General features: G+C 39.2%; 2 protein-coding genes, 1 long non-coding RNA gene and 2 other non-coding genes across 5 annotated transcripts; 2 read left to right on the forward strand and 3 right to left on the reverse strand.

Moving 5' to 3' along the window:
• Nucleotides 1-5,457: 5,457 nt before the first annotated feature.
• On the reverse strand, nucleotides 5,458-6,112 carry LOC119780225. Its single transcript, XR_005280363.1, has 3 exons — nucleotides 5,872-6,112; nucleotides 5,710-5,773; nucleotides 5,458-5,505 (listed from the first exon to the last, which is right to left on the reverse strand). It is a non-coding gene; the product is annotated as an uncharacterized LOC119780225 (long non-coding RNA).
• A 149-nt stretch (nucleotides 6,113-6,261) lies between these two features.
• LOC119780223 lies at nucleotides 6,262-9,197 on the forward strand. Its single transcript, XM_038280180.1, has 8 exons — nucleotides 6,262-6,269; nucleotides 6,714-7,357; nucleotides 7,486-7,548; nucleotides 7,648-7,704; nucleotides 7,824-7,904; nucleotides 8,173-8,238; nucleotides 8,336-8,431; nucleotides 8,560-9,197. The coding sequence occupies exons 1-5, from the start codon at nucleotides 6,262-6,264 to the stop codon at nucleotides 7,877-7,879; spliced, it is 828 nt and encodes a 275-aa protein (XP_038136108.1). The 3' UTR covers nucleotides 7,880-7,904; nucleotides 8,173-8,238; nucleotides 8,336-8,431; nucleotides 8,560-9,197.
• Nucleotides 9,198-10,203: 1,006 nt separating this feature from the next.
• trnav-aac lies at nucleotides 10,204-10,276 on the forward strand. Its single transcript has one exon. It is a non-coding gene; the product is annotated as a tRNA-Val (tRNA).
• A 258-nt stretch (nucleotides 10,277-10,534) lies between these two features.
• On the reverse strand, nucleotides 10,535-10,607 carry trnav-cac. Its single transcript has one exon. It is a non-coding gene; the product is annotated as a tRNA-Val (tRNA).
• A 2,118-nt stretch (nucleotides 10,608-12,725) lies between these two features.
• On the reverse strand, nucleotides 12,726-15,070 carry LOC119780224 (early growth response protein 1-like). Its single transcript, XM_038280181.1, has 2 exons — nucleotides 14,664-15,070; nucleotides 12,726-14,182 (listed from the first exon to the last, which is right to left on the reverse strand). Exons 1-2 carry the CDS (start codon nucleotides 14,851-14,853, stop codon nucleotides 12,972-12,974), a joined length of 1,401 nt encoding a protein of 466 aa, XP_038136109.1. The 5' UTR covers nucleotides 14,854-15,070; the 3' UTR covers nucleotides 12,726-12,971.
• Between the last annotated feature and the right edge of the window lie 8,682 nt (nucleotides 15,071-23,752).

Consider the following 23,752-nt stretch of genomic DNA (forward strand, 5'->3'; position numbering starts at 1 on the left):
ATTTGATATTTTAGACACAGTCAATGAATAATGAGAACCTGCATCATAATGTAATAATCTCTAAGTAAACATGTAGTAAATGAAGATGCTTGTTCACTGGTATTTTTTTTTTACAATTTTTTATTCAAAAAAATAAGTTGTTGCAACGTTTTGAAATTCAGTCTGTTGCGCTTTTTTGATATTAGTTCTCCAGCTGTGGAAAACACCCGCTCACACGGCACAGATGAAGCTGGAGTGCACAAAAATTTTAAGGCCAGGCGGAAGAGGTTTGGATAAACCGTCCTTTGGTTTTTCCAATATACAAGAGGATCCTGGGACCTCGCAATATTGCCCTCTGCCATGTATCTCTGCACCTCAAGGATGGCATCAGCTGTGGCACTTTTGGTCTGCCTCCCCACTTCGAGATCAAAATGTTCCCAAAGGTCATCTTAAAAAAAATAAATAAATAATAAAAAAAAAAAAGTATTTTAGTACATGATTTACAAACAACAAAGAAATGATGCTCAATATCATGCCTGAAGTGGGGGCAGACAGCTGTTGTGAAGATGTTCCCGGCTGGGGCTCATTTGAGCTTCCAACTATTGAGGCACATTCTGTCCGCAGCCTGCTGTACTTCCATTTTCACCCGTTCCCGTTCCTCCTCGTACTTTTTGGCCAACAGTTGTTTGATGGTCTGAAAACCACACCAAGTCAAACCAGAAGAAAATCAATATATTTAAAATAAAATTGATGAATAAACTACCACTTTAGATAATTTCCACACAAACCTTTCTGGTTGGCAAAACATATGAGGGCTCAAGGAGCTGAACCAGCTCCCTGAACCCTTCATTCTCCACAACAGCGAGGGGCTTGCAGTCCTTTACAATGAAATTAAGCACAGCCTCATCAAGCATCTGCTTCCTGGAAGCTTGATGGTTAAAAATGAGAAAGTGTAAATTATTCAGAATTATCAATAAAACAAAGTCAGTAAGTTGTAAAATACCTGAGTTCATCATGGTTGTGTCATAGATTTCACTCTCATGCTTGGCCCTGTAATGCCTCAGCATTGAGGAGGTGCTGTTATTTAAATATGCAAGCTCTGTTGAGCAATTGCGACATTTAACCTGTAGAAAATAACACGAACAGTAAACTAAAGGTCACTTTGAAATGAATTTCTACTCAGAAAATCAAGTGGAAACTCTGAGAGGAACAGGATGAAACAAGGAAATTAAAACAAATACCTTATTTTCCGAAATGACATCAAAGTGGTCCCACACGGCAGAAGCCTTTCTTTTTGCTTGAGGAAGCTCCATAATTTTTTATTAATTTTATATTCGCAAAACACGCAAGATTGTTTTCTTCTTCTTCTTCTTCTTGTTTTATGGCGGTTGGCAAACAATTAAGAGGTGCATTACCGCCACCAACCAGTAATGAGTGTGGATCAAGACAGACATGCTCAAAAAAAAAAAAGGGGAAAAAACCTAAATTCTTTTCACTAAACCTGTAGCCAATAAATAACGAAAAAGTAATCTTCCTTTAAATCTTCTTCCCACTGTTTTTGCCAATCTTCTCGGATCTTTCTTTTAAAAACTTTTAACTTCTATTTTACTCATATCAATTTTTATATCACTCTTACTTTGGTTTATTGCCATCTGCCTCAAGTTTTTGTATAACTTGATCCAACGACATATTCCTCATCCCCAAGAATTTTTCAGCTCCTTTAACAATGATTTTGATTTTCTCATTTTTATGTTTAACCTGGTCCGTGCAGTTAATTACATAAGCCACAAACAAAATAAGTTTGTCAAAGTCAACAGGGTTATAAACCCTGGCATGCTGCTCTGGTTCTCGCCTTAGTTCTTGAATGTTACTCACAGTTTCCTTTTGCTTTTCCTGAACCTTCTTTAACGCCTCAGCATAACTTAGATTGTTTGTTGATTTCACTTTTTGAACCTCAACTGCTTTCTTCCTAACTTCACACCCTCCATATGTTGCCCTGTGCTCTCCACCACAATTACAGCATTTAACCTGAGTATTTTCACCACATTCTTGTATTTTGTGCTCCCCTCCACATTTAAAACATCTCTGTTTGCCCCTGCACACTGCAGCAATGTGACCATATCTCTGACACTTGTAACACCGAAGTGGAGGAAGAACATAAGGCCTGACTGGATAGCACATGAAACCCACTTTAACTCTCTCTGGGACTTCTGGAGTAGAAAATTTCAGAAGCACAGATAAGCTGTCAACTCTCTCATTGTTCACTGTTTTCTGCAATCTCTTTATATCAATGACTTCAACATTATGGATGTTATGCTTTAATCTCTCCAGATCTTCATTAACCGGAATTCCGTAAATAACTCCTCGGGAATCTTTCTTTTCACCCAACACTCTTTTACTCTCCACTCTTTTCTTTCCAATGCTTTCAACACTCATTGCTTTCCTTTTATGCTCTTCTGATTTACAGACAATTAGCAAGTTTCCATCTCTCAGAGTTTTAGCCATTTCAACTTCCCCCACTTTCTTTTTTAGCTCCTTAGAGACTGTTACTGGGCTCAGAATAATATTTTCATCTTCCTTTCTGAATTTTAATATTATCTTCACCTCTTCTTTCATGATTTTTTTACGTACACCCTTGCTTCCATCATCTGTGCTTTCGTCTTCAAGGTTTCTTTTGATTCCTGAATTCTCACAAGTTCTGCCCGCTTCACTACTTTTGGATTTTCCATTTCTCCGGAAACTACCAACTGGCATCCAACTATCCATATCCGAATCACTTTCTAGCTCTTCCTCATCCTCTACAACTTGAGCCGCCGTCTTGATCCCACAAACTGGCTTTTGACTCGGATCAGTGTCATTGTCATCGTCTCCTTCTTCCGACGAGGACCCCCAAATTATTTCGCTGTTTGAGTAGGCTACAGGACTTGGCATCTGTTTTCTTCGGCGACTAGCTAAAAAATCAAACTCCAGCTCTCAACATCAGGCGCTAACTCCACAGCGACGCTGCCGCCAGAGAAGACTCCGCAAGATTGTTTTGGCAGATGCGCTTCCTTATAAAGGCTTGTCAATCAGTTCGAAACATCGGTCACGTGACCGATACAGGAACTGTTTCGGTCACGTGACTTTTCCGTAGCGATACACACGTCGACACAGGTTTGAAGTACACTTCGCTGCAGCAAACAGAAAGGGGCGGGGACGGACCACTGTCAGTCTCATACCTTATATGGAAATGGGACCATTTCATTCCGGAACTGACGGGGTGCTAGTGACACTATTTCCTGTACCGACCGTTTCATAATAATTATAATAATAACGTATTTTATTTGACAACGCCTTTCAAAACACCCAAGAACACTTTCAACATTAAAAATACTAATTAAACAGTAAAGAAATGGCTACAAAACGTGATATGTCACGTGGTATGTCTGTCACGTGGTATGTCCCTTTTTTATTTTGAAATCTTTATTTAAAATTATATTAGTAACAAACAATCTAAAATAAGCAACAATAAGGAATCATTATGGAGAAATAAAATCAATATTTTGGAGACAAATGTACATTACATTAAGAGCACATTTATCCATCCATTAATTTTTATGAATTATCCTCAAGTTGGTTCATGAAGGCTGCTGACCCTGGACAGATCCCCAGTCCATCGCTGATTAAGAAAACAGATATAAACAAATACATGCTGGTGCTGAAGTTCAAATAATATATTGTGATGTTGTGAACGGTACTCTTAAAATAAATAAGTTAAAATCTAAAATATAATAGCCTTTGGCTTATTTAATAAGAACTAGATGGAAAAGAGGTTTGGTCTGTAAAACATTTAGTCGACAATTTTGGCCAACTTAGTACGTCCATTCACGGTGCACTTTTGTTGTTTATTTGCCAAATATTTTTTCTTATTATTCTCATTGTGAATATAATTTACAAACAAACCAAAGGACTTTTGAACTTTTAACAAGTGCCTTTCGTTAACTAGAATATACTTGGTTGCAGGTGACCTGGCTCAATTATTATCATTATTGACCATAATGTCTCCTATAAGGACTCCAGCTCAACTAGTAAACTGGCTGGTGTCCCACTATTCCATTTAGAAATACCATATTAATTTTATCAATTGCAATAAATTCATGAACTGCACTCCAAAAACATGAATAAAACATGAAAACATAAAGTGATTAATTAAAACCTTAAATGTAGCTTCAACCTGGAAAGACTCGCACAGAAAGTAGGTTTTAGAAAGTTCATTTGACAATAATCTTCAACTTTCTGATCCCGGCAGTAGACACTGTACTGGTAACCACCAGAGAGAATGATCTTTTTTCTACATGAAAACCTTTTTGAATAAAGTCTGTCTTCATCTCACCTGCTCAGCCAATCACCTGCTCAGGTGCCTCCCTCCCAGCCTAACGGCGCCGGTCTCAAGTCCTTCACCCTTCATAAAGTCCAGCTTGATGTGTGCAACTGCTCCTCACCTGAGCTTCCATCACCTCCACCCTGATTACACCTTTGTTTTGCTCGTTTAATCTTATGTTTGTATCTGAACAATGTTTCTGCAACTTATTTTTTATTACATAAAACAAGTTGATTCTAACTGTTAAAACATAAACAACTTGTCTGTATGTCAGGTTTGTAAAGAAAGTTTGTATTGATTCCAGTCATTGTTCAAAAATGTATAGGAAACATTGTATATTGCAAGTTATTAGCTTTGCTTGCATTTAAAATTTTCCAACAAGATTTTCCAATTGTTAAACAACGCTGTAACAATAGATTTACAACTACTTTATTGGTTCTACTGTCTCTCCAACAAATTACAGCCACAATGTAACTTTGTGGAAACGACACCATTTCTATGAAAACTAAATGATGTAAATCAACTGAGCTACAACAAAAGGAACTCTAAAAAATGTAAATAATATTGAAAGAACACATTATGAAAAAGGAGGACTGCACAAGTCAAAAGGTAAATATTCTTTATCAGAAACGATTTCAAATGGCATGTCACAAAAAAACTAACAATATGTGACAGATTGTGGAAAGCAACTTTTATTTTCTTTTAATTCAATGTTGGCACTCAGGGCAAAGTCCAGGTATGCCATCACAGTAGTAACGAGGGTACTCTCCTCTCCTCTGCATCTGAAAAAAAAAACAAAAAAACAAAAACAAAATAAAAAACAGGTGCATTGCAAGACTGTCATACAGGAAGAATGGATGATACATATGATTATGAATGAATCCTACCTGTAAGATTGGCGGTATCCTTTCTACCTGCATGGTGAAGAGCATTAAACAATAATTAATACTTTATATCTCTCAGTATCTTATCCTTTCATCTCTAATGATATAAAAAAAGTTGTCCAAATAATGAATTTAAATAAAAAAAAAATCATTTAGGGTTTTAGTCTCATTTGCACATAAAGATACACAAATCAAAATTACTAGTTATGTGTAAATTTAAAAATGAACCTTGATTTGTGCCTTAGCTCCTTTGGGATAGGTGTGGTCATCAGCACACAGAGTCTGTAAAAATACAGATATGTTCTAAGTGAAAGATGAATGCAAGTCCAAATAACAACAAAACTGATTCAACCCTTTTAATTCTTCTATCCTGATTTTCTTTCAGACTTAAAAAAATAAGCATAGAACAAAAGTACACTGTGAATGGACATAATACAAATTCTATGACTTAAAACAACAAAGTGATGAATTTTAGCTACAGCTTACCTCACATTTTGCCCTCTCATCAACTTTTTTCCGCTTTCTCTCCTTTTGTAGTTCTTCTCTGGACCTTTTAAAAAGGACAAATTGAAGGTTTTCTTAAAAAACTGAATCTAGAAAAGCGTATTAATTTACTATGTGAAACAAATTTTAAGAAGGTAAAATTACCTTTTGTTGATTTTGTGGGTTTTGCATTATGGATCGTGTGCCGAACACCAGTGCAAAAACTTTTCAAACTTCTTTCTTTCTTCTTCCTTTCCTCTTAACCCCGCATCTTTAAGGCATTTATACTAGTGATTATGAAAATAGCGCCCCCTTCATTTCCGGAATGCAATAGTCCCATTTCCAAATAAGGTATGGGACTGACGGAAAGGTCCGTCCCCGCCCCTTTCTGTTTGCTGCAGCGAGGTCCTTCTCACAGGTTTCGCTCTATGAGACCGACACATGCGCCGACGCATCGGTGTTGCCCGACCCATCACTATTACTTACCGCTTTTCATTGTCTGCTGGTTCTTCTTCTTATGTAGCCAATAAAAGGTTATAGTTTAATGTATGTCCGATGTGGCCGTATTTTACCCTAACACTGAACAAAGATCATGCTGGTGTTTTGTAGCAACGGTGCCTTAGAAACGGTAGTTATAGCAGTTTGTGCTCAATGTATTTCAGTGAAGATCTGATTACAATACAATAAATTAAAAAATATAGAAATTGTATCATCTGTCTATCAAAAACCTTTTTGAAGTATGTTGAAAAAGATAAGTGAGTTCATTTACTGTGTGATAACTTGGATCAATTAGAATGTATGTATTATGAAAAAAAAAATGAATATAATTAAGTGACTTAAGAGAATATTTGTTGTGAATGTTCCCTCTGTAAATACATTTAGTAATAGATAATTTATTTAAAAGATTTTTAGGTATTTTCTAAAATACATGATCCATCTCTATTTTTTTTTTCTCTCCACAAGGCCAAGATGCAGAAGAAGACTATCTTTTAACCCGGAAAACTAAGTGTTGTTTTCCGCAAGGGACCTCTTGGGTTTCTTCTGCAGGATCCCTCCCCTGAGGCCAAAAAGACAAAGAATGATCCCAGCCTGTGTGACAAATCAGATCCAAAAAGGGAGGATGCTGTGAGAGAAAACGCTTTGTCTGTGGTTCGTCAGCGAGGTGGGGATGTCACAGATGCTCTGGAAGTGCTGGGAGATTACAGCCTCCAATTTGGAAAGTACAAAGGGAAGTGCTTCCGCTGGCTTTTGGAAAATGATGTGGGTTACACAATCTATATCATCCGAAACCGACAAAAGGAGGAGGAAGCTGGGATCTGCCTGACCGAGAGCCTTCCCAAGGTGAACCTCCTAACCTTTGTGAAATATGCACTGAGTTTTAAAGAGATCCAAGATGTTCTGGATTATGAGACCAACAGAGGCACCAGCGCAACAACCTCTGAAGACGATCAGCTGGTTGGTTTTGGCTCTCGGGCCAAGAGCACTTGGAAGGAAATTTGGGACACAAGAGAAGATGGGTACACTGATTTCATTCTAAAGAAGAGCTGCCTTCCAGGGACTAGAATGAAAAAACTGCAGCAGTACTTGCTCCAGAAAACATTATCTTCTTGTCCTCCAAAAATAAAAACCAGTCTGCCGCATAAACCCCTGGGTAAGCAACTAATATAATATTAAAAGTTTTAAGATATAAGAATGAAAATTCCTTGAATATTGTATATACCTTCCAAATTAGTCCTTTAGTTATCTTTTTGTGTGGCATAATTTTTGTGTCTCTCATAGGGATGGAGGAGGATGATGAACTGGAAGCTGCAATGCTGAGCATCTCCCCCTCTAAGCTCCTGAGTCAGAGCCGTGATTACTTTGCAGTTACACTAGATCAAGTTCTAAAATTTATTTTGCTTCCAATTGTCACTCTTCTATATTTAGTTTTTGTGTATGCAGGGTCAGCAGAAAAAGAAGGAACCCCGGTGCCCAAACCATGTTCCAGAGCAAAGACAGGTTTTTTCTTAAATAAGGGGTTTCAGGACTGGGGTGTTATTCTCTCTTATGATGAATAACCCTCCAAAACTGAGCCTTGACTCATTATGTTCTTTTGTTCTGGCCATGTTCCGGTCAAGTTCCTGTTACAATATCACTGTTTGCCACCGTTACTCTGCATGCCAAAGGACTATGAATTGACGGAGATGTTCCTGGTGTTGGTGAGTATACATTTTCATTCTGCATGTTTACTTTTTCTTTTTTTTCCTTGTTACTACTAACTGGCATGTTTGTTTACTTAAGTGATGTTATTCCTCCTGCTTAGAGCTGGCATAGTTTCATTTTACACATCTGGAAATTACTTTTAAAACATTTTTAGAGGTCTAATAAGCAGAAGGAATAAAAGTACAAGTTTTTGAGTTTTGACTAACATAATCTGCTGTGTTCGGCTGTGATTTATATGGTGAATAATACATTTTCTTTAATTAGGTCCAACTGCAACGGTGTCCAGGACTTCTGCTGCATTGGATGGACCAGAATCCTCAACAGGTGATGGTAAAGAGATTAAAAATTCTGTTCTGAGAAAAATATGATGCTTTTAATGTTTTGTTATGCTAAACAAAATCCTTTATGTTCTTCTGACCATTTACAGCACTGCCAATCCCACAAAAGACGCCTTTAGCCCTTCCATCACAGCTCTCATTTCTACTGAAGGAAACAGAGAGTGCAAAAACATCTGAGTTTAAAGGTTTGTTTCAATCCGTCTTTAAGCATATGTCTGTTGAAAAAACGACAGTGTCTGGATAATCTTAACTACTTTATATATTATCTTATAGTTATACTGAAGTCATAAGTAACAACATCACTCCTTTTCAGATTCCAGCACAAGTGCAGCTTCCCCCTCTGCAAAGCGAGGCCTTTCCTTTGCTGACAGTGCTGAAGATGGTAAGACCAGACTGCATCAAAGAAGAAGAAGAATTTTCCTCCACAGAATTCTTTCAAAGGGAACTGCAGGAAACAAAGAAACGGGTTGAGGAAAAAACAGAAAAGAAGAGAAAAAGGACACAATCCCAGGCAACAGGCCGACTTTGCAGATTTTGTCGCAAAGACCTGAAACAGGGGCCAAACAGTCCACATATTCACACTGGGTTCCCTGGAGTGCCAGGAAAATATATATATTGTCCATCAAAAATTCTGTCCATTTACCAGTCACATGGTATGGTGAGGGAAATGGGTTGGAAGGAGTTTTCAGAGTCTCCTTTCTATGAGGCAGAAAAACAGCGGTGGGTGGCTGAGAGGAAAAAGTAATGCACATGTTTCTGTAAAGTTTATATAGGTATTTTTGTTATTATTCTATAGGTTTCAATATATCTACAAAATAATCTGAGTATACTGTCAATATGGGAGGTTTACAAATGTAAATATTTCACAGGAAGCATGCCATAACATTTGCTCTAGGTTTTTTTTTTTCCCCGACATGCTTTTCCTTTTGAACACTACATTCTAATATACACAATGTATATTGTATATAGCATAATGTTATTCACATATATATATATATATATATATATATATATATATATATATATATATATATATATATATATATATATATATATATATATATATATATATATATATATATATATATATATATATATATATATATATATATTTATGTGTGTGTGTGTGAATTTGAACTGTTGTTCCCTTTTTTGAATAAAAAAAAAAAGAACAAATTTGCTTGGTTTAATTGCATATCATTAAACAATTTACACAATGCTTAGATCTACCATAAAGATCTCTGTAGAAGACAAAAGATATTGAGGTAAAAGCAAATGTATCACGTTGCTTTCTGGTAAGGTTTTAAAATACTTACTGGTTTCAAGACACATCAAGAAAATCCTATTCTAATTAAATGTAAAATAAAGGATCATTATAGCTGCTTAGTTCAAGAATTTAGAGAAAACACTGATGCTACAACCTGTAATAGCTCCTGCAATTCATATTACTGAAATCTAAGCATTTTCGTCCTTTAAAATAATAATAAACACCTCATTAGTAGTAGCATGATTTCTTTAGAATATTATTGATTGGAACATAATCATAACAAACAGAAAAGGTTGGGTTAATCAATATAGGTTCATGCCAAGACCGGGAGTCGAACCCACGTCACATTTTTTTCAGGCTGTCAGCGTTTTACAACTATACGCGGCTGGCCTTCGCGTGTTAGGCGAACGTGATAACCACTACACTACGGAAACCTTTATAGGGTTTGGTCCACTGTAGATCGGACGAACGGGTTATGGACATCTATGCTGTTGTGTGCAACACATACATGGAACGCTCACAACTGATTATTGCTGTCAACGGTACTGTATTGTTTGGACTTTTATACATCCGGAAAATACTCATCTGTCTGCTAATACCAAAACAGTATCAATCCGGCCAACCCACACGCATAAAAGGACACACAAGGCCATGCAACTGGTCGGGTGGGATTGAAGTTGGAGCATGGCCGTTTCCGTAGTGTAGTGGTTATCACGTCCGCCTAACACGCGAAAGGCCCCCGGTTCGAAACCGGGCGGAAACATCACTTTTTATCCGTTTGGTACGAACTTATCAGGATAATATGCTGATCACCGCGGTCTAAAACTATTTTCGAACAGAGCACATCTTTAGAGGGTAATAACGCACGGAAGACAACTGTAGAAAAAGAGAAAAAGCAAATTGGAAATCTCAACATTTTATCAGCAAAATTCATTTAGTGGTCCAAGTTAAAGCTAAATAAAGTCCTTTTTAAAGAAACATTTCAACATGCGTTTATGACTCCAATAGAGAGAAGAAAAACTGTTTCCGCCCGGTTTCGAACCGGGGACCTTTCGCGTGTGAGGCGAACGTGATAACCACTACACTACGGAAACCTACATTCTACTTTCACTTGACAAACCAAAAATAGACCGCATTTTACTGCCAATGATATTCGTAGCGCGTCTACAGCGCTTTCCTGTGCAGATTGCATTTACATATAACTCCACTCAAAAATAAATGAAAGACTCCCGTTAAAAACGATTGAAATAGCAAAAAAACGACCAACTACAACCGGCCTACCACCAACCGGTGCATAAAATATTAAATATATTTATTTTTATAATAAAACTTCACGAACACATCATCCATATTTAAATACAATGTTATTTTTTCCATTACTACATTCTCTAATAATAAACACTTGTGGCGTGTAAACTTGCTTAACTTTGTGCTTTAACTGCTGCACCGAAATTAGCATTCTGCTCTTTTTTATTGAACACACGATAAAACAATTCCGTAATTTTCTTATTCTTACCGTTATATCCGTCAGTTTACAGTAAAATTATCCAACTCCTCTTTATTCCAGGTTATCGATAAAAATTCGGGGTTTTTAAGCGAAGTAACAGTTAAACTTCAAAGATACGCGCATTGATTCGCATATTTTTTTGGTACTTCGGCCTTGTGTTAGTCCGCACAGTGGGCCTGAGGTCACGGTCAGTTTATAAGACAAAATCCTCCTAAGCCCAAATACTAATAAAACCTAATAAATAAACTTGCCCGACTTCATACACTAATTCATTACTAAATATGCTGTAATAAGCCTCTTGAAGGACTGAGTGTTTTTCGTTCTTTTTTTTAATTTAATTTTGTGTTTTTATCTTATTTTATATGTTTTTATCTTTACTATCAAGAGGGTGAATTTCCCCCATCAGGGATTAATTAATCATCTATCTTGTAACTTTATAGTCAGACGTTTGTCAAATCTAAAGGGCAACTAACTGATTATAACTGATTATAGGTTGTGGTTGGAGGATGGTTTGTGAAATATTGCATGTGCCTATTTCGATGGTCCATCATAGTTTGTCCTTTAAAACATCCCGAAAAATCTCATCTATCTGCTATTTCAGAGTAAATCCAAGATAGAAACCAATAAACGGACTGGAGATAACAGTAAGATCCACTCTGCTGCTCTGTAATTGGTCAACTCCATCAGCTGATAAACTGTTCAACCAATCAGGTTCACTTGTTTTTAGTTTTCAGATGCAGATCAAAATTGTTTTAACAGTCACACCAAACATTGAATACTTGTTTATATCAAATAAGCACATGTTAGCTTTTACTTCCAAAAACTAATTAGCATTTTGCTTTAAAATAAAATGTTACCCTCAGACGCCCAGTCTGACCTGCTGTTCAAGCCCATTTACTTGTTACATCACAGATACAAACGCACACACATTATCGTCTTGCTATTTGTAGTGAGGACCATGTGTTGACTCCCATGGATTTCCAGTCATTTCCAACCTTCCCAGACCATAATCCTAAACCTGATCTTTACCAGAGCATGCCTAACCCTAACATAAACTCGATTCACACCTCAATCCTAAACCTAGCTCTTGGCAAAAGAAATGAGGACCAGTAAAATTTCCTTTTGAAACAAACAGATCACAATTTGTGGGAAAAACTGGAAAATTGTCCTCACTCTGATGCCAAACCAAGAGCAGCAAACACACACACTGAGCGCCAGGCGATCTGCCGGCAGGAAACTCCTTAAAAGGGATTCAGGACATCCGCTGGAGCAGGAAACACCATATTAGGGCTGAAAGCCTAGTGTTTTTCCTGCAGGGAGCAGGCTGAGCCGACAGTGACAAAGTCTGGTCTCATTGGCTGTTTGACACACCCAGAAACACAGGATTTACTGCTGACATGAAAGCCTGCAGATGGACTCACTTTTTAATCCTCAGAATATTCCCTTAAACCCTGACGGTTTAGATTAAAACTCCTCTATATCTCCGCCATAAACAAAGTTATTTTTGTTTTGCTTTCTTAATTATATTTCATTCAACTAAGAGCTAACAAAATAAAGCGGGAGTTGTGTTTTACAAACGTCCCATCAACTGAATAATTCAATCCTAACTTAGGAGCTTTTCATTCTTTTAGTGCTTTTTTCTGTTTGCATTTTAAACTGAATGAACCAGAAGTGAAGCAAAGGAAATAAAATATGAAACCAGAAGCAGAAGGAAACAGTTTTTATTTTTGCAGCTCGTGTTTAGTAGAAAATTCAACACTGACCTGCTGTAAACACAAACATCCCAAAACCTACTCGGTAGGTAAAACCCCACATGCACCACAGCGCACGCTCACAAATGTTCAGTATCCACATATATGTACAGAGTTCAGGCCCAGGACTCTGACCCACCAAAACAAAAGTCTAAGGTCAAAGGTCATGGGGTGGTGGGTTGGAGGGGGACTCCGGTCCGTCAGCAGATGTTGGTGCTGTGAGGAGAGGACATCTCTGATGGAGGACTCCCCATTGGGGAGGAGCAGGATGAGGGGTAGAGGTGGGGAGACGGAGAGGAGGTGTAGGCATGTAACAGGGGGGAGGAGGAGGAGGTGAAGCAGGGGGAGGAGGCCTGCATGGTGAGGGGGGAGGAAGAGGTGAAGACAGGGGATGAGGAGGTGTAGCAAGGGGTGGACGTCTGGATGGCGAGGGGAGATGAGGAGGAGAGGCAGGGGGCGGGGTTTGATGATGACACGGTGGGCGTTGTTGCGGAGGACGGAGAGGCGGCCGCCCGGCGTTCTCGCTGCCTCTGGTGGATCTTGGTGTGTCTCTTGCGTTCATCGCTGCGGGCAAACTTGCGGCCGCACTCTGCGCAGGCGAACGGCTTCTCGCCGGTGTGCGTGCGGATGTGCGTGGTCAGGTGGTCGCTGCGGCTGAAGTTGCGCATGCAGATGCGACACTGGAACGGTTTCTGGCCTGTGTGCACGCGCACGTGGCGCGTCAGTTCATCCGAGCGGGAGAAGCGGCGGTCGCAGCCGTCGGCGGGGCAGGCGTATGGCCGCTCGTGGGGTGGGGTCTTGCACTGCCGCCCTGCTGGGGGCTTCCTGGTCCTGCAGGCGGTCGCCTGAGGCTGCAGCTGGGAGGAGAAGGCTTTGATGGTGGGGAGGGGCGTGAGTGGCGGCAGCACTGGTTTCTGATCCTGAATGAGTCCAACGTCGCCTTCAGGCTCCTGCTGCGGCAGGAGGTAGTCCGGCAGCATGGGGACCGCCATGGAGGGCGACTGGATGTAAGCAGGGGGCGGAGCCTGAGCCTGGAAGGCCTGGGGAGCATGCTGAGCATCACCAGGAGGAAGGAGGTGGTCTGAACCTGCGGAAGACGTGTAGGTCGGCGTCGCAGTGAAGATGGAGGTGATGTCCGCAGACCCGCAGCTGGTGCTGCATTTGGAGGGAGTTGATGATGTCACGGATGGCGTGGGGGCTGACGAGGAGGGGTTAAGGTTACAGGACGCAGGGGGCGCCGCCATGCTCACCAACCCCGTCAACAAGCTTAGGAGAGGCTCCGCCCACTGACTGCTGCCACCGCCGCAGGAGGCCGACGGCTCGAAGGTGAAGCGCCCGCTGTAGGCCAGAGGGGTGAGACGAGGGGTGAGAGGGGGGAGGTTCTGAAAGTCCGGGAACTCCGACAGAGAATCTGAGGGAAGAACGAAAACGAGTCAATTAGACCTGAAGAATCCTCACATCTGATTGGCTAATAAACCAACTCAGACTTCCTGAATGTTTCTGATCATTTTCATTTAGATCTGATCATCATTTTTAAACTACAGATAATAAAGACCTAGATTTAAACTTTTCTCTAAAACAGTAAAACCACCATAGAGTGAAAAAAAAACAACTTTCTGGACCAGAAGTCTGTAAAGTTTCTGTAAACTTCTGATGTGATAAAAGTTTTTGAAGCGTCCCAGCATGCACTGCTTTATGTTTATGCTGTTTGAAATGTCTATTTTCCTCTGTTTAATTAAAAATTAGAGAACATTCATAATAAACACTAAAAGCTGCACGCTCACAGTTTCATGTTTCATGCAAAAGAGTATATTTATTTATAGTAAATCATTAAAAACAACTTTTAGGGCTGGATAAAAACTAAAGACCCTCCTTCTGCCTCATTTCCTCACCTGTGAACTCCCCGGGCTCCCCGCCCAGCAGCCCCGCCGCCTCGGCAGCAGACGCGGCGTTCTGCAGGAGCAGCTGCAGCTCCTCCAGCTTCGGGTATCCGTCTAGCGGCGACAGCGGCGCCGGGTGTCCGAAAATCGGCTCTGAGATCTGCATGGCGGACAGCAGCAGCTCTGCTTTGGTTGCTGCCATCTCTCTGGAGGAGGAACGGGAGTCAGCTGTGGGGCTGGGGTCCGTGTCCGCTGCTGAGCCCTGCGGGGACGCGCTCCGGCCGGGCAGAAGCTGCTGCTGTGTCCGCTGATGCTCGGAGGAAGCCAAGGCTGGAGGCTCGCTGTTTCCGGCTCACTTCGGAACATAAACTACAGATTTCAGCTTCCTGCTCCCGCTCTAAGCTCAGCTTCACTACTGTCAGAATCTCAATGAGGATTCCCGAATTTATAAAGTCTCCTGTGTGACGTATGTTCCCAAATATGGAGGGAGGAAGCCCATTTATGGTCACACCGGCGAACTGATGGGCCCAGCTTCCGGGAGCCGCTGCGCTCCTTTTTCTGCGCTTTTTTTCAAGCATGAAGGTCCCGGTTGGATCCGAACCGGAGCCTGGTGGCGGACCGGGACCACAGCCCGGTGCAGGCGGCCTACAGAAAGCCGCCACGGCTGGAAACCCCTGCCACACGTCACATGTTGTTTTCTCCGGGCTCGCCGTCACGTGGAGATATTCCAGCGACGTCACGGCTTCCTTCAGCCTTATTTGGAAGTTTTTCCTGTCAGACCGTTGATCTGAGAGCCAGACCCATCCTGCAGGCAGCTGCTGATAAAAAAAGGGAAAAAAAAGTAAATACCTGGGTGCATGGCCGCATTTCAGAATAAAAGCTTCGGAATGAGAAAATAAATCTTATACGTATTTTATTTTGTCATTTTGTACACACTAGTGTATGCAAAAAAGAAATCTGGTTTAGTACAGCTCTCTAGACGTTTTAATTTCTAAAATTCAGCCTTGATAAAGGTTCTCCACCATTAAAGAACTAAATGTTGTTTAAAGACATAAACTATGTGTAAATGAAATGCAGGTTGTGGACAGATGCAGTATTTGTTCAAACTTTCATTTCTGCCTAAATTTCATTAAAATGTCTTTGCTGTTTATGCTTTTTACCTGTTATAATAACAATGTTCTGTATACGTTATTTTATTAATGACCTCAGCAAGAATGTCGGTCTGTAAAGTTCAACTGATGGGGATCTGAATAACAAGTTAACAACATAAACTGTAAAATCAGACATTTAGGCTGATTATGTTGCCCACAGGTAGTGCCAGTAAAATACCAGTAAAAATAATAGGATCTACTTCTATGTTGCATACAGCATTGTTATATAGCTGGAAACATGGACACCAAGAACTGTTTTGATGCAACACCAGGAAAAACAAAGTATGGACTGACAGGAATCACTAAAAATGAAGGTTTCTTATTCAGCTACAGAGAAAAGTGAGGCAGAAGGAACCAAAGGTCTGTTTGTGGTTTTTAGCACATAGCTGATTTATTTGAAGAACGAGAAAAAAAAAGCCTAAGATGCAGGAGGCATGTTCCCATTGAGGAGCACAGAGGACCACATCGACTGAAGATGCATTCAGGGACACTCTGTACTCTGGAATGTCTCTGTACCCAAATTACTTCAATATGATCAAAATAACATTTTTTTACACTGATTCAACCACATTCGAATCCTTAAAAATAACTCCCCATATATATATAAATCACTTTTACGGATTAAGTAGCAAATTATTAGAATGAAGATATCTTATGTTTAAAACATCTAAAGAAATGCGGCCAATGATTTTAGGCCATCGCCTGGATGCAGAAAGAACTGCTCTACTAAATCATTCAGAACTAGAAAACAGTGATTATATCTAACAGTATATAAATCATCAGAGTAATAGTTTGTATTTTTGTGTTTGATAAAGTCAGCGATTTGGATTCAAAAAAATTGTGCAGCCCTGTTGGAGCAGACAGTCACTTAAAGGCCTGAACACACCAGTGCGTACAACTTTTTAATCTACAATTAAATTTTTTTTCCATGTCACACTGACTGTCTATAGAGGCTCCGACTAGGCAGGGTAAGCAGATCTGCGCAGATTTTGTTTTTCACTTTTGTGTCTGTGTTACACACAAAATCAAAATTAAAACAATTCCCCAAATTTTACTTGGATATCATTTGAAAATGTATTAGAAATAAATACATTTAAAAAAAAGCAAAGCCCCATTCAACAAGTCTGTGCAGGATTTTAAACCAGAACAGATAGAGAATTTTGATTCCCCTATATTAAAATATAAACTACGTTTAAAGAAATGAAAAACACAGCAAGTGGGACGCAGTGGGACGGTTTATATGCTGACTGAGGCAGTGAGAGGTTAATCCCAAACTCTGTGAAGTTTGTCAAAGTTTTTCTTTTTCATTGAGGGGAGTGTTCTAACTTAAACACAGTGGAGCACTGTGAAAAAAGATTAATTAAATCCTGAAAGTGGAAGGACACTAAAGCCTTTTCTCTTTGCATAACTAGATCAATCAATGTTCCCAAATTTCCAAAAGTGGCCTTAAAGTCGTAGGGAAGCAGCCGTTCCAACCGTTGCATTTTCGAATTCTTCCGAGTTGTGCACGACTTTACATGAGTGAATAAAGTGAATGTGATTGGTCGTTTATCAAGGGGGCATCTTGCTAACCAGTTTGCCACTTAGTGTTAGTAGGTTCCCAATGGAAAATGACATTGGGACCAAGTAGCACTAAATTGGTGACTTAGCAACGACACTCTCAAGGAACGCTATGGACAGCAGAAACATGCAAGAGGAGGAGAGTTTAGTGTTGGAGGTGGTGGATGAGTCTTCTTCATCATCCATTTTTTATTTAGCGGAGGAAAGCGGGATGAAGATGTTGTGGAAGAGGACGCCAGGGCGGCAGAAGCTTGGTTTGGTGTAGAAGGCTTATAGCCGTACATGTTTGAGCCCTTGCCTCGCAACGTTGCCAGTTCTGTTAGCTCTACGCCTGCTGAAGACACAGACGTCCATCCCCATGAACACTGGGACGGAACTCAATGGGAAAGGAAATTATTCTTATTTCTTATTTCAAACGTGCGTATATTAGCTGCAACACATGAAACAAGATGCTATGACCGGAAAAAATTGATTGACAGATGACTGTTGATATATGATTGGCTGAACTGAGGTGTTCAGGCTGACGTATAACTAACTGGCCTGAATAAGATAATGAAGAAAAACCACACACATTTTATGACAGAATTATTTTTTTTAAATAGAAATTTTCTGCATTTTGGGACAATATTGTCTGATAAAGAGTACATTTATATAGATATTTAAGCCAGAATAATTTGACATTTAAATATGATTTCCCTGTGACTTTAAAAACAAGGAATGCGCTGGACTGGATTTAAGTTTCCTCCTCCTCAGCAGCCAGAGCCTCTTCTGGGTTTGCTGTTTTCACGAACAGTCTGATGGTAAAAGCTGTCTCTGTTTAAGCTGATGAAAGCGGAGCAAACGCTGGACATTTGGACAGGTCGTGCCCAGGATGTTTGAGGAGGTGTTAGCTTCCTGTTTCCTTTCTAGAAACCTGTACTGGTCCTGGGTGGAGGGACAGCGGCCATCCTCTGAGCAGACGTGATTGTTTACTACAGTTTGGTTTCCTTCTGCTTCAGATCATGAAACAAAGGTTAATATCAGACAAACAACCTCAGTAAATGCAATAAAGAACAAAATTAAAAACAAATCCTTTACTATATATTATCATAAAACAATAATATCATAGTCGTCTGCAGGCCAGCTGACAGCTTTGCTAGAGCCCAGTATCAGCCAGTTCCTAACAATATTTTCCCTTCTATTATGAAAGGTAGAATAGGTTAGATATACTGGGAATTCTCTGCCCTCTGAATCTGCAGGCAGTTAATTTGCTATCTCTGAGAAAGACTTTATTTTTGCCATTACAAACATTCACTTGATCACAATCAGTCATTTCTATTGTCCATATCCAGGATCATTGAAATAAATGTTGTGATCCACCTCTGAGCCACTAAGCTCAGACTCTCTGCCCCTCCACCTGCACGTTCTCTCAGTAGGGTAGCTATCTGTCTCCTCCTCAAACACACGCTGCCCCACGCTGAAGCTCCAACGCCTCAGCTGGATCTCCTGCTCCCCTCCGTCTTTCACACTGCATCTGGACCTCTGCCATCTCTCTGCTCTTTTGGCGCTAAGCTCAAGTATTTCTGTAAAATAAAATGTGTTTTCCATCTTACACTAGGTAATAGATGCCATACTTTAAATCCACAATGCTAAACGCATTGCTTCTTACCTGGCTTTGAATGGGCATCATTCTTCTGCAATTCCATTGCTGGACCTGTTCCTGACTCATCAGCACCCATTATGTCTAAGGGTCTATCCACCACCTCTGGAACAAGCAGTTCCACTAGAAACCAGAGGGTGGCAGCAGTGCTACAATCATGTAAAATGTTTATATTCATGTTTTAAAGTAAGTATATTAACCAAAAACTGACAAAAAAAGTAATACAACAAATATTTATATTATTTATATTTAGACGGGTCCGCCTTTTACAGCTGCTTTTTCTATCTCTGCTTCTGTCTCCTTGAACCCCAGTCGGCCTCGGCAGATGGCCACTCACACTGAGCCTGGTTCTCTTAGAGGTTTCTTCCTGTTAGAGGGAGTTTTTCCTCTCCACTATCGCTAGAAGCGTGCTTAGTGTGAGGGATTCCATTAGAGTCAATGAGTCGATGTTATCAACTGGTTTTCCTAGGATAGAAAACTTTAAATCGATTTGATTGTATGATCTGGTTGAACTGTAAAGTGCCTTGAGATGACATGAGTTGTGAATTGGCGCTATATAAATAAACTGAATTGATTTCACTTAGAAGATGCTGCTGCTCTTTGGCTGGCCAAACAGGGGGAGCCTCTGGCCATAGGAGTTGGTCCAGTCTCTGAGAAGGCCCTGGTTAAAATGATCTGCAGGACGGAGTTGGCTCTGCACTGCTGGAAGAGGATGAGAGGTGAGGAGGAGAGACCAAGGAGGATGAAGGCCTTAATTAATGAAATGGACAGTGAGAAGGCGAGAGACACTCTCAGAGTACCACTTCAGGACCATGAGTGCATCCATGAGTGCATCCAGCAGGTGTGGAGAGACCAGCAGAGACACATCAGTGGTACCTGAAGATGGGGACCCTGAAGCAGGTTTTCAAGCTCCGGTCCAAGGGGCGCCGTATGGGGGAGATGTCTTGCTAGATCTTCCAAATATACAAAAAGAAAATCAGGCAGTAAAATAACATATGTTTGGGTTCTCCCTGATTTTTCTGCATTAAATAGTGAAATAAAGCATTCATTACTTATAATCAGGTTCAACTTTGGTTTTTAAATCTACATGTTCAAATTCCAGTATTTATTAATGGATTAATAAATACACTTTACAATTTCTTTTTAATAAATAAATTTAAAATGTGCAATTACATTTGTTTTTTTATTGGATTTGAAATTGTTTTATTTAAATGTTAAATATTTTCTTTTTCAGGAACTCTATAGGTCCTCAATATACTGAGACCTAAACAGGAGAGAATGATTAATCTAATTATTAACAGAAATCTGTGATTTTCTCAAACCTTCAACTCCGATATGATTATATGTCTTAAGCCTAGCAAATACAGAATTAAACAATAGTAGTAAAAGACCTACCAAAGGAGGTCTAAAGCAGGTCAAACAGCCATCATTGCCATTACTGTTAATATGTAGTAGACATTTACACATTCAGTGATAAAATGTCCCAGGGCATGGTATGGGCGGGTGGTCGTTTCCCAAACTGGATCTTGCATTAAACTAGGACCAAGAAGTGGTCTCCAGGATCTCCTCCGTTCTCCCTCACTGCACCTCCTCAGTTGGCCCCATGAGGAGCCGACCCAGAGGAGTTCTATGCAACAAGGAACATAAAGACGTAACCTGAAAGGAAACATTCATCATTTTACTGTGTTAATATTTAGAACAATAAAACAATCATTACACTGGATAAATGCCTCATTACTTCCAATCTGCAGTCAAAGATGTTATAAATGAGCAAGATTTATTAATTTCTTATTAATTGCTGTAAAGAAACAATAATTAAAAACTATCATTCATCATCAAATCCTGTACTACTAAATGTTTGCTGAAAGGTGCCCAAAAGGAGTTATTTTAAGTGGGACATATTAAATAATGAGGGATATAAATTAATAACAAAAATTTGGTATATTGCTTTGTCTATAATACCAAGAGTTATATCTGTTTTTTAGGGACGCATTTATTTATGATTTATAGAATTATAACTCTAATCAAAGTGGTGCATAAATGCATAATTATTCAGTATAATAAAACCTCCATAAAGCGCCGTTTAATGTAGGAGCAGCACAATGTGATTATGATGCAAACCTCATCATAATAATGTGCAATAATAAGCCCTGTTATTGCTGTATCATTATACACTGATGAATACACCGGTGCTAAACTATTAACCAAAGGGATCAAACTGAGATTTTCAACAATGAAGACGTTATCATCTGCTGTCTTTGTAGTTTTTAATATTTCTAATAAGTTCATCAAAGTGACATAAACATGAAACTGCGTGATACGAAGGAGTAATTTTTATTTTATTTAGCCATGGCTCTCTGAGGGTTTCTATAGAATCCAGAAGGTGAAAGGTGATTGGTCAAAAGTAAGCCCAAAGTAAGCCCAAAACTGAGACATGATTGGTCCAACAGAAGATGAGGCGTTCACTGATTGGCTGGTTGGAAGCTGCCTGGGGATATATGTCTGATCCCTTTGTACAAACAAAAATGACACGAAATGCACAAACATTTCGAGTGTTTGAAAATAATAGTGAAGTAATTATTCTTATAGGGATTTTAGCTTATTTAATTTTGTCCAAAGCTGGACTCGAACCCACGTTGTTTCTGACCGCTTCCTTCCTCCGCCGCTTTGCATAGAGCCTCCCAGGACGCAAATTATTTCATCCATAGCATTAAAATTATTTTAAATTTTAATGCTTCATGGACTGTTTAACACAGCTCTACTGTTTTGGAAAATGTAGTATTGAAATCTTTGCCATTATAATATTCAATCTAGAAGAATCCAGAAGGTGAAAGGTGATTGGTCGAAAGTAAGCCCAAAACTGAGCCGTGATTGGTCAATCAGAGGATGAGGCGTTCTCTGATTGGCTGGTTGGGCTTCCTTTACTCTAGCGGTGCGATGGTTGCCCCGTGTTGCCTCTAGGACGTCGTCGGGCACATGGTGCGGTGCTTCTGGGGAAACAGCTCCCATCATCTCCTGCATTTGAAAGCCGGAGCAGAAGGTAAGAAATCAGACTGTGGAACAATGTAAGGTTTCTCTGGTTGGTAGCGGTCATCCGCAAAGCGGAAACAAAGCTGTCATGGCCGACGAACTTTGTCAGTTAGTTGGTAACTGTTGCTAACTCTGGTCCCTGCTAGCATCTATGCTATGCTGTTAGCAGGAGCACAGAGGTGGATTTCAGCTCCATGAGGAACATGTTTAATGATAGAATGACATAATATGGCCACACTGAGTTTAACTACATTAGCATTAGTTTATGAAAAGAGTTCAGAGATGAAAAAAAAAAGTTTTATAATTAAATCCCAGGTGGGAGATTTGATCCCCTTTGCTATTCAAATGCTGCTATTTCTGTTAATAAAACACTGGTTTCTCTCTCAATGCACAACTTTTCCTAAAATAAACCCAAACATTTTTGGTTTGTTTACCTTGGTTTGAACTAGGGCTAAAGAATTTATCAAATTAATTTGGATTAATCGATTAATTAAGTAAACATCCACTATAAATAAATAAATATATATATTTTAGGGCTGCAGCTAACGATTATTTTAAAAATCGATGAATCGGACGATTATTTTTTCAATTAACCGATGAATCGGACAAAAAATATTTTTAATATTAATCTCTTTATTCCAAAATAAACATTTTAGAAAGAACAAACAGGCACACAAGTACAGGTTGCTCATTAACTGTACTGGTGCAATATGAAAAATAAACGTTTGTGTTAAAACTACACAAACTTACATGAAATGTAGCTATACATCCACAAAATATATGTTACTTTGTTTCATAAAGCGCAAAAAAAGACAGGCATTTTTGCTTTTTAAAGCCCCTAAGGGGTTCAAACAATATATCCAAACAATCATCGTTGGATCGTTCACGATCATTTGAGGAATGCTCTCAGTCATGACAGCTGCTTGCTGTGGTGTGCATGCCTTTACCACCATGAAACTTGTCATTGTTGTTTTCTTCTGTAATGAGAAGGACAGTAAACTGTTGAATTACACCTCTGCAGAATGTCAGCAGAAAGCATAAAACTAGAATGTGCATTTCTAACGTTATTTAATATTTTGTGTAAATAATTAGAAATGTTTTTATTTATACATACTTTTTCTCAAAGAATGAGCTCTGCAGTAGTATTGCATTTTTGAAACTCCCTCATTTATCCATCTAGACATAAATGACAAGTTGTAGTGTTAATTTAAAAAATTCAAATGTTCTTTTTGATCTGCCCTTTAAATTTTAAATATTCAATAAATTGCTGATTCATTTTCCATTACTGTAAAATACAAATATTTAAATTTACTTTCTGAATTAACTCTTCAAATACATCCCCCATTTCAACAAATGAGGTTTTTTAGACTACAAGAGTTCTGCCTTTTAAGACAGGAAAGTATAACAGTTAAAGTTGCTACTTGAGAAAATACTGAACCATAGAGATAAAAATAGCCCTGTGATTCAAATTATAAATGGTATTTGGAATAAAAATGAGAGAACTAAGGGTGCTAAAAAACACATCCTCCAAAGACATATATTTATATGGGAATGTAGCATATATTTAATTGACATACTCTTTACTTTATCTTTGCCAGAAGATTTAAACTTTAAAAGTCTTGCCCTCATAATTTGCAAGTTAATTTATTTATAAAGAAAATATAAACGCTGCTCAAGCTAATTCAAATGAAATTAAAAGTAAAATAAGTAGCCAACCTTAT

Source organism: Cyprinodon tularosa, unplaced genomic scaffold (assembly GCF_016077235.1).
Source record: "Cyprinodon tularosa strain WSP-4 unplaced genomic scaffold, ASM1607723v1 ctg1578, whole genome shotgun sequence".
NCBI lineage: Eukaryota > Metazoa > Chordata > Actinopteri > Cyprinodontiformes > Cyprinodontidae > Cyprinodon > Cyprinodon tularosa.

Excerpts from the sequence above, each read along its gene's own strand:
- LOC119780223 (XM_038280180.1), top strand. Across the intron at positions 7,358-7,485 it reads TCTGCCGCATAAACCCCTGG|GGATGGAGGAGGATGATGAA; the intron begins GTAAGCAACTAA and ends TGTCTCTCATAG. Across the intron at positions 7,705-7,823 it reads ATGTTCCAGAGCAAAGACAG|TTCCTGTTACAATATCACTG; the intron begins GTTTTTTCTTAA and ends GTTCCGGTCAAG.
- LOC119780224 (XM_038280181.1), bottom strand. The coding sequence starts at position 14,853 with ATGGCAGCAACCAAAGCAGAGCTGCTGCTGTCCGCCATGCAGATCTCA. Across the intron at positions 14,183-14,663 it reads GGAGCCCGGGGAGTTCACAG|ATTCTCTGTCGGAGTTCCCG; the intron begins GTGAGGAAATGA and ends TTCTTCCCTCAG.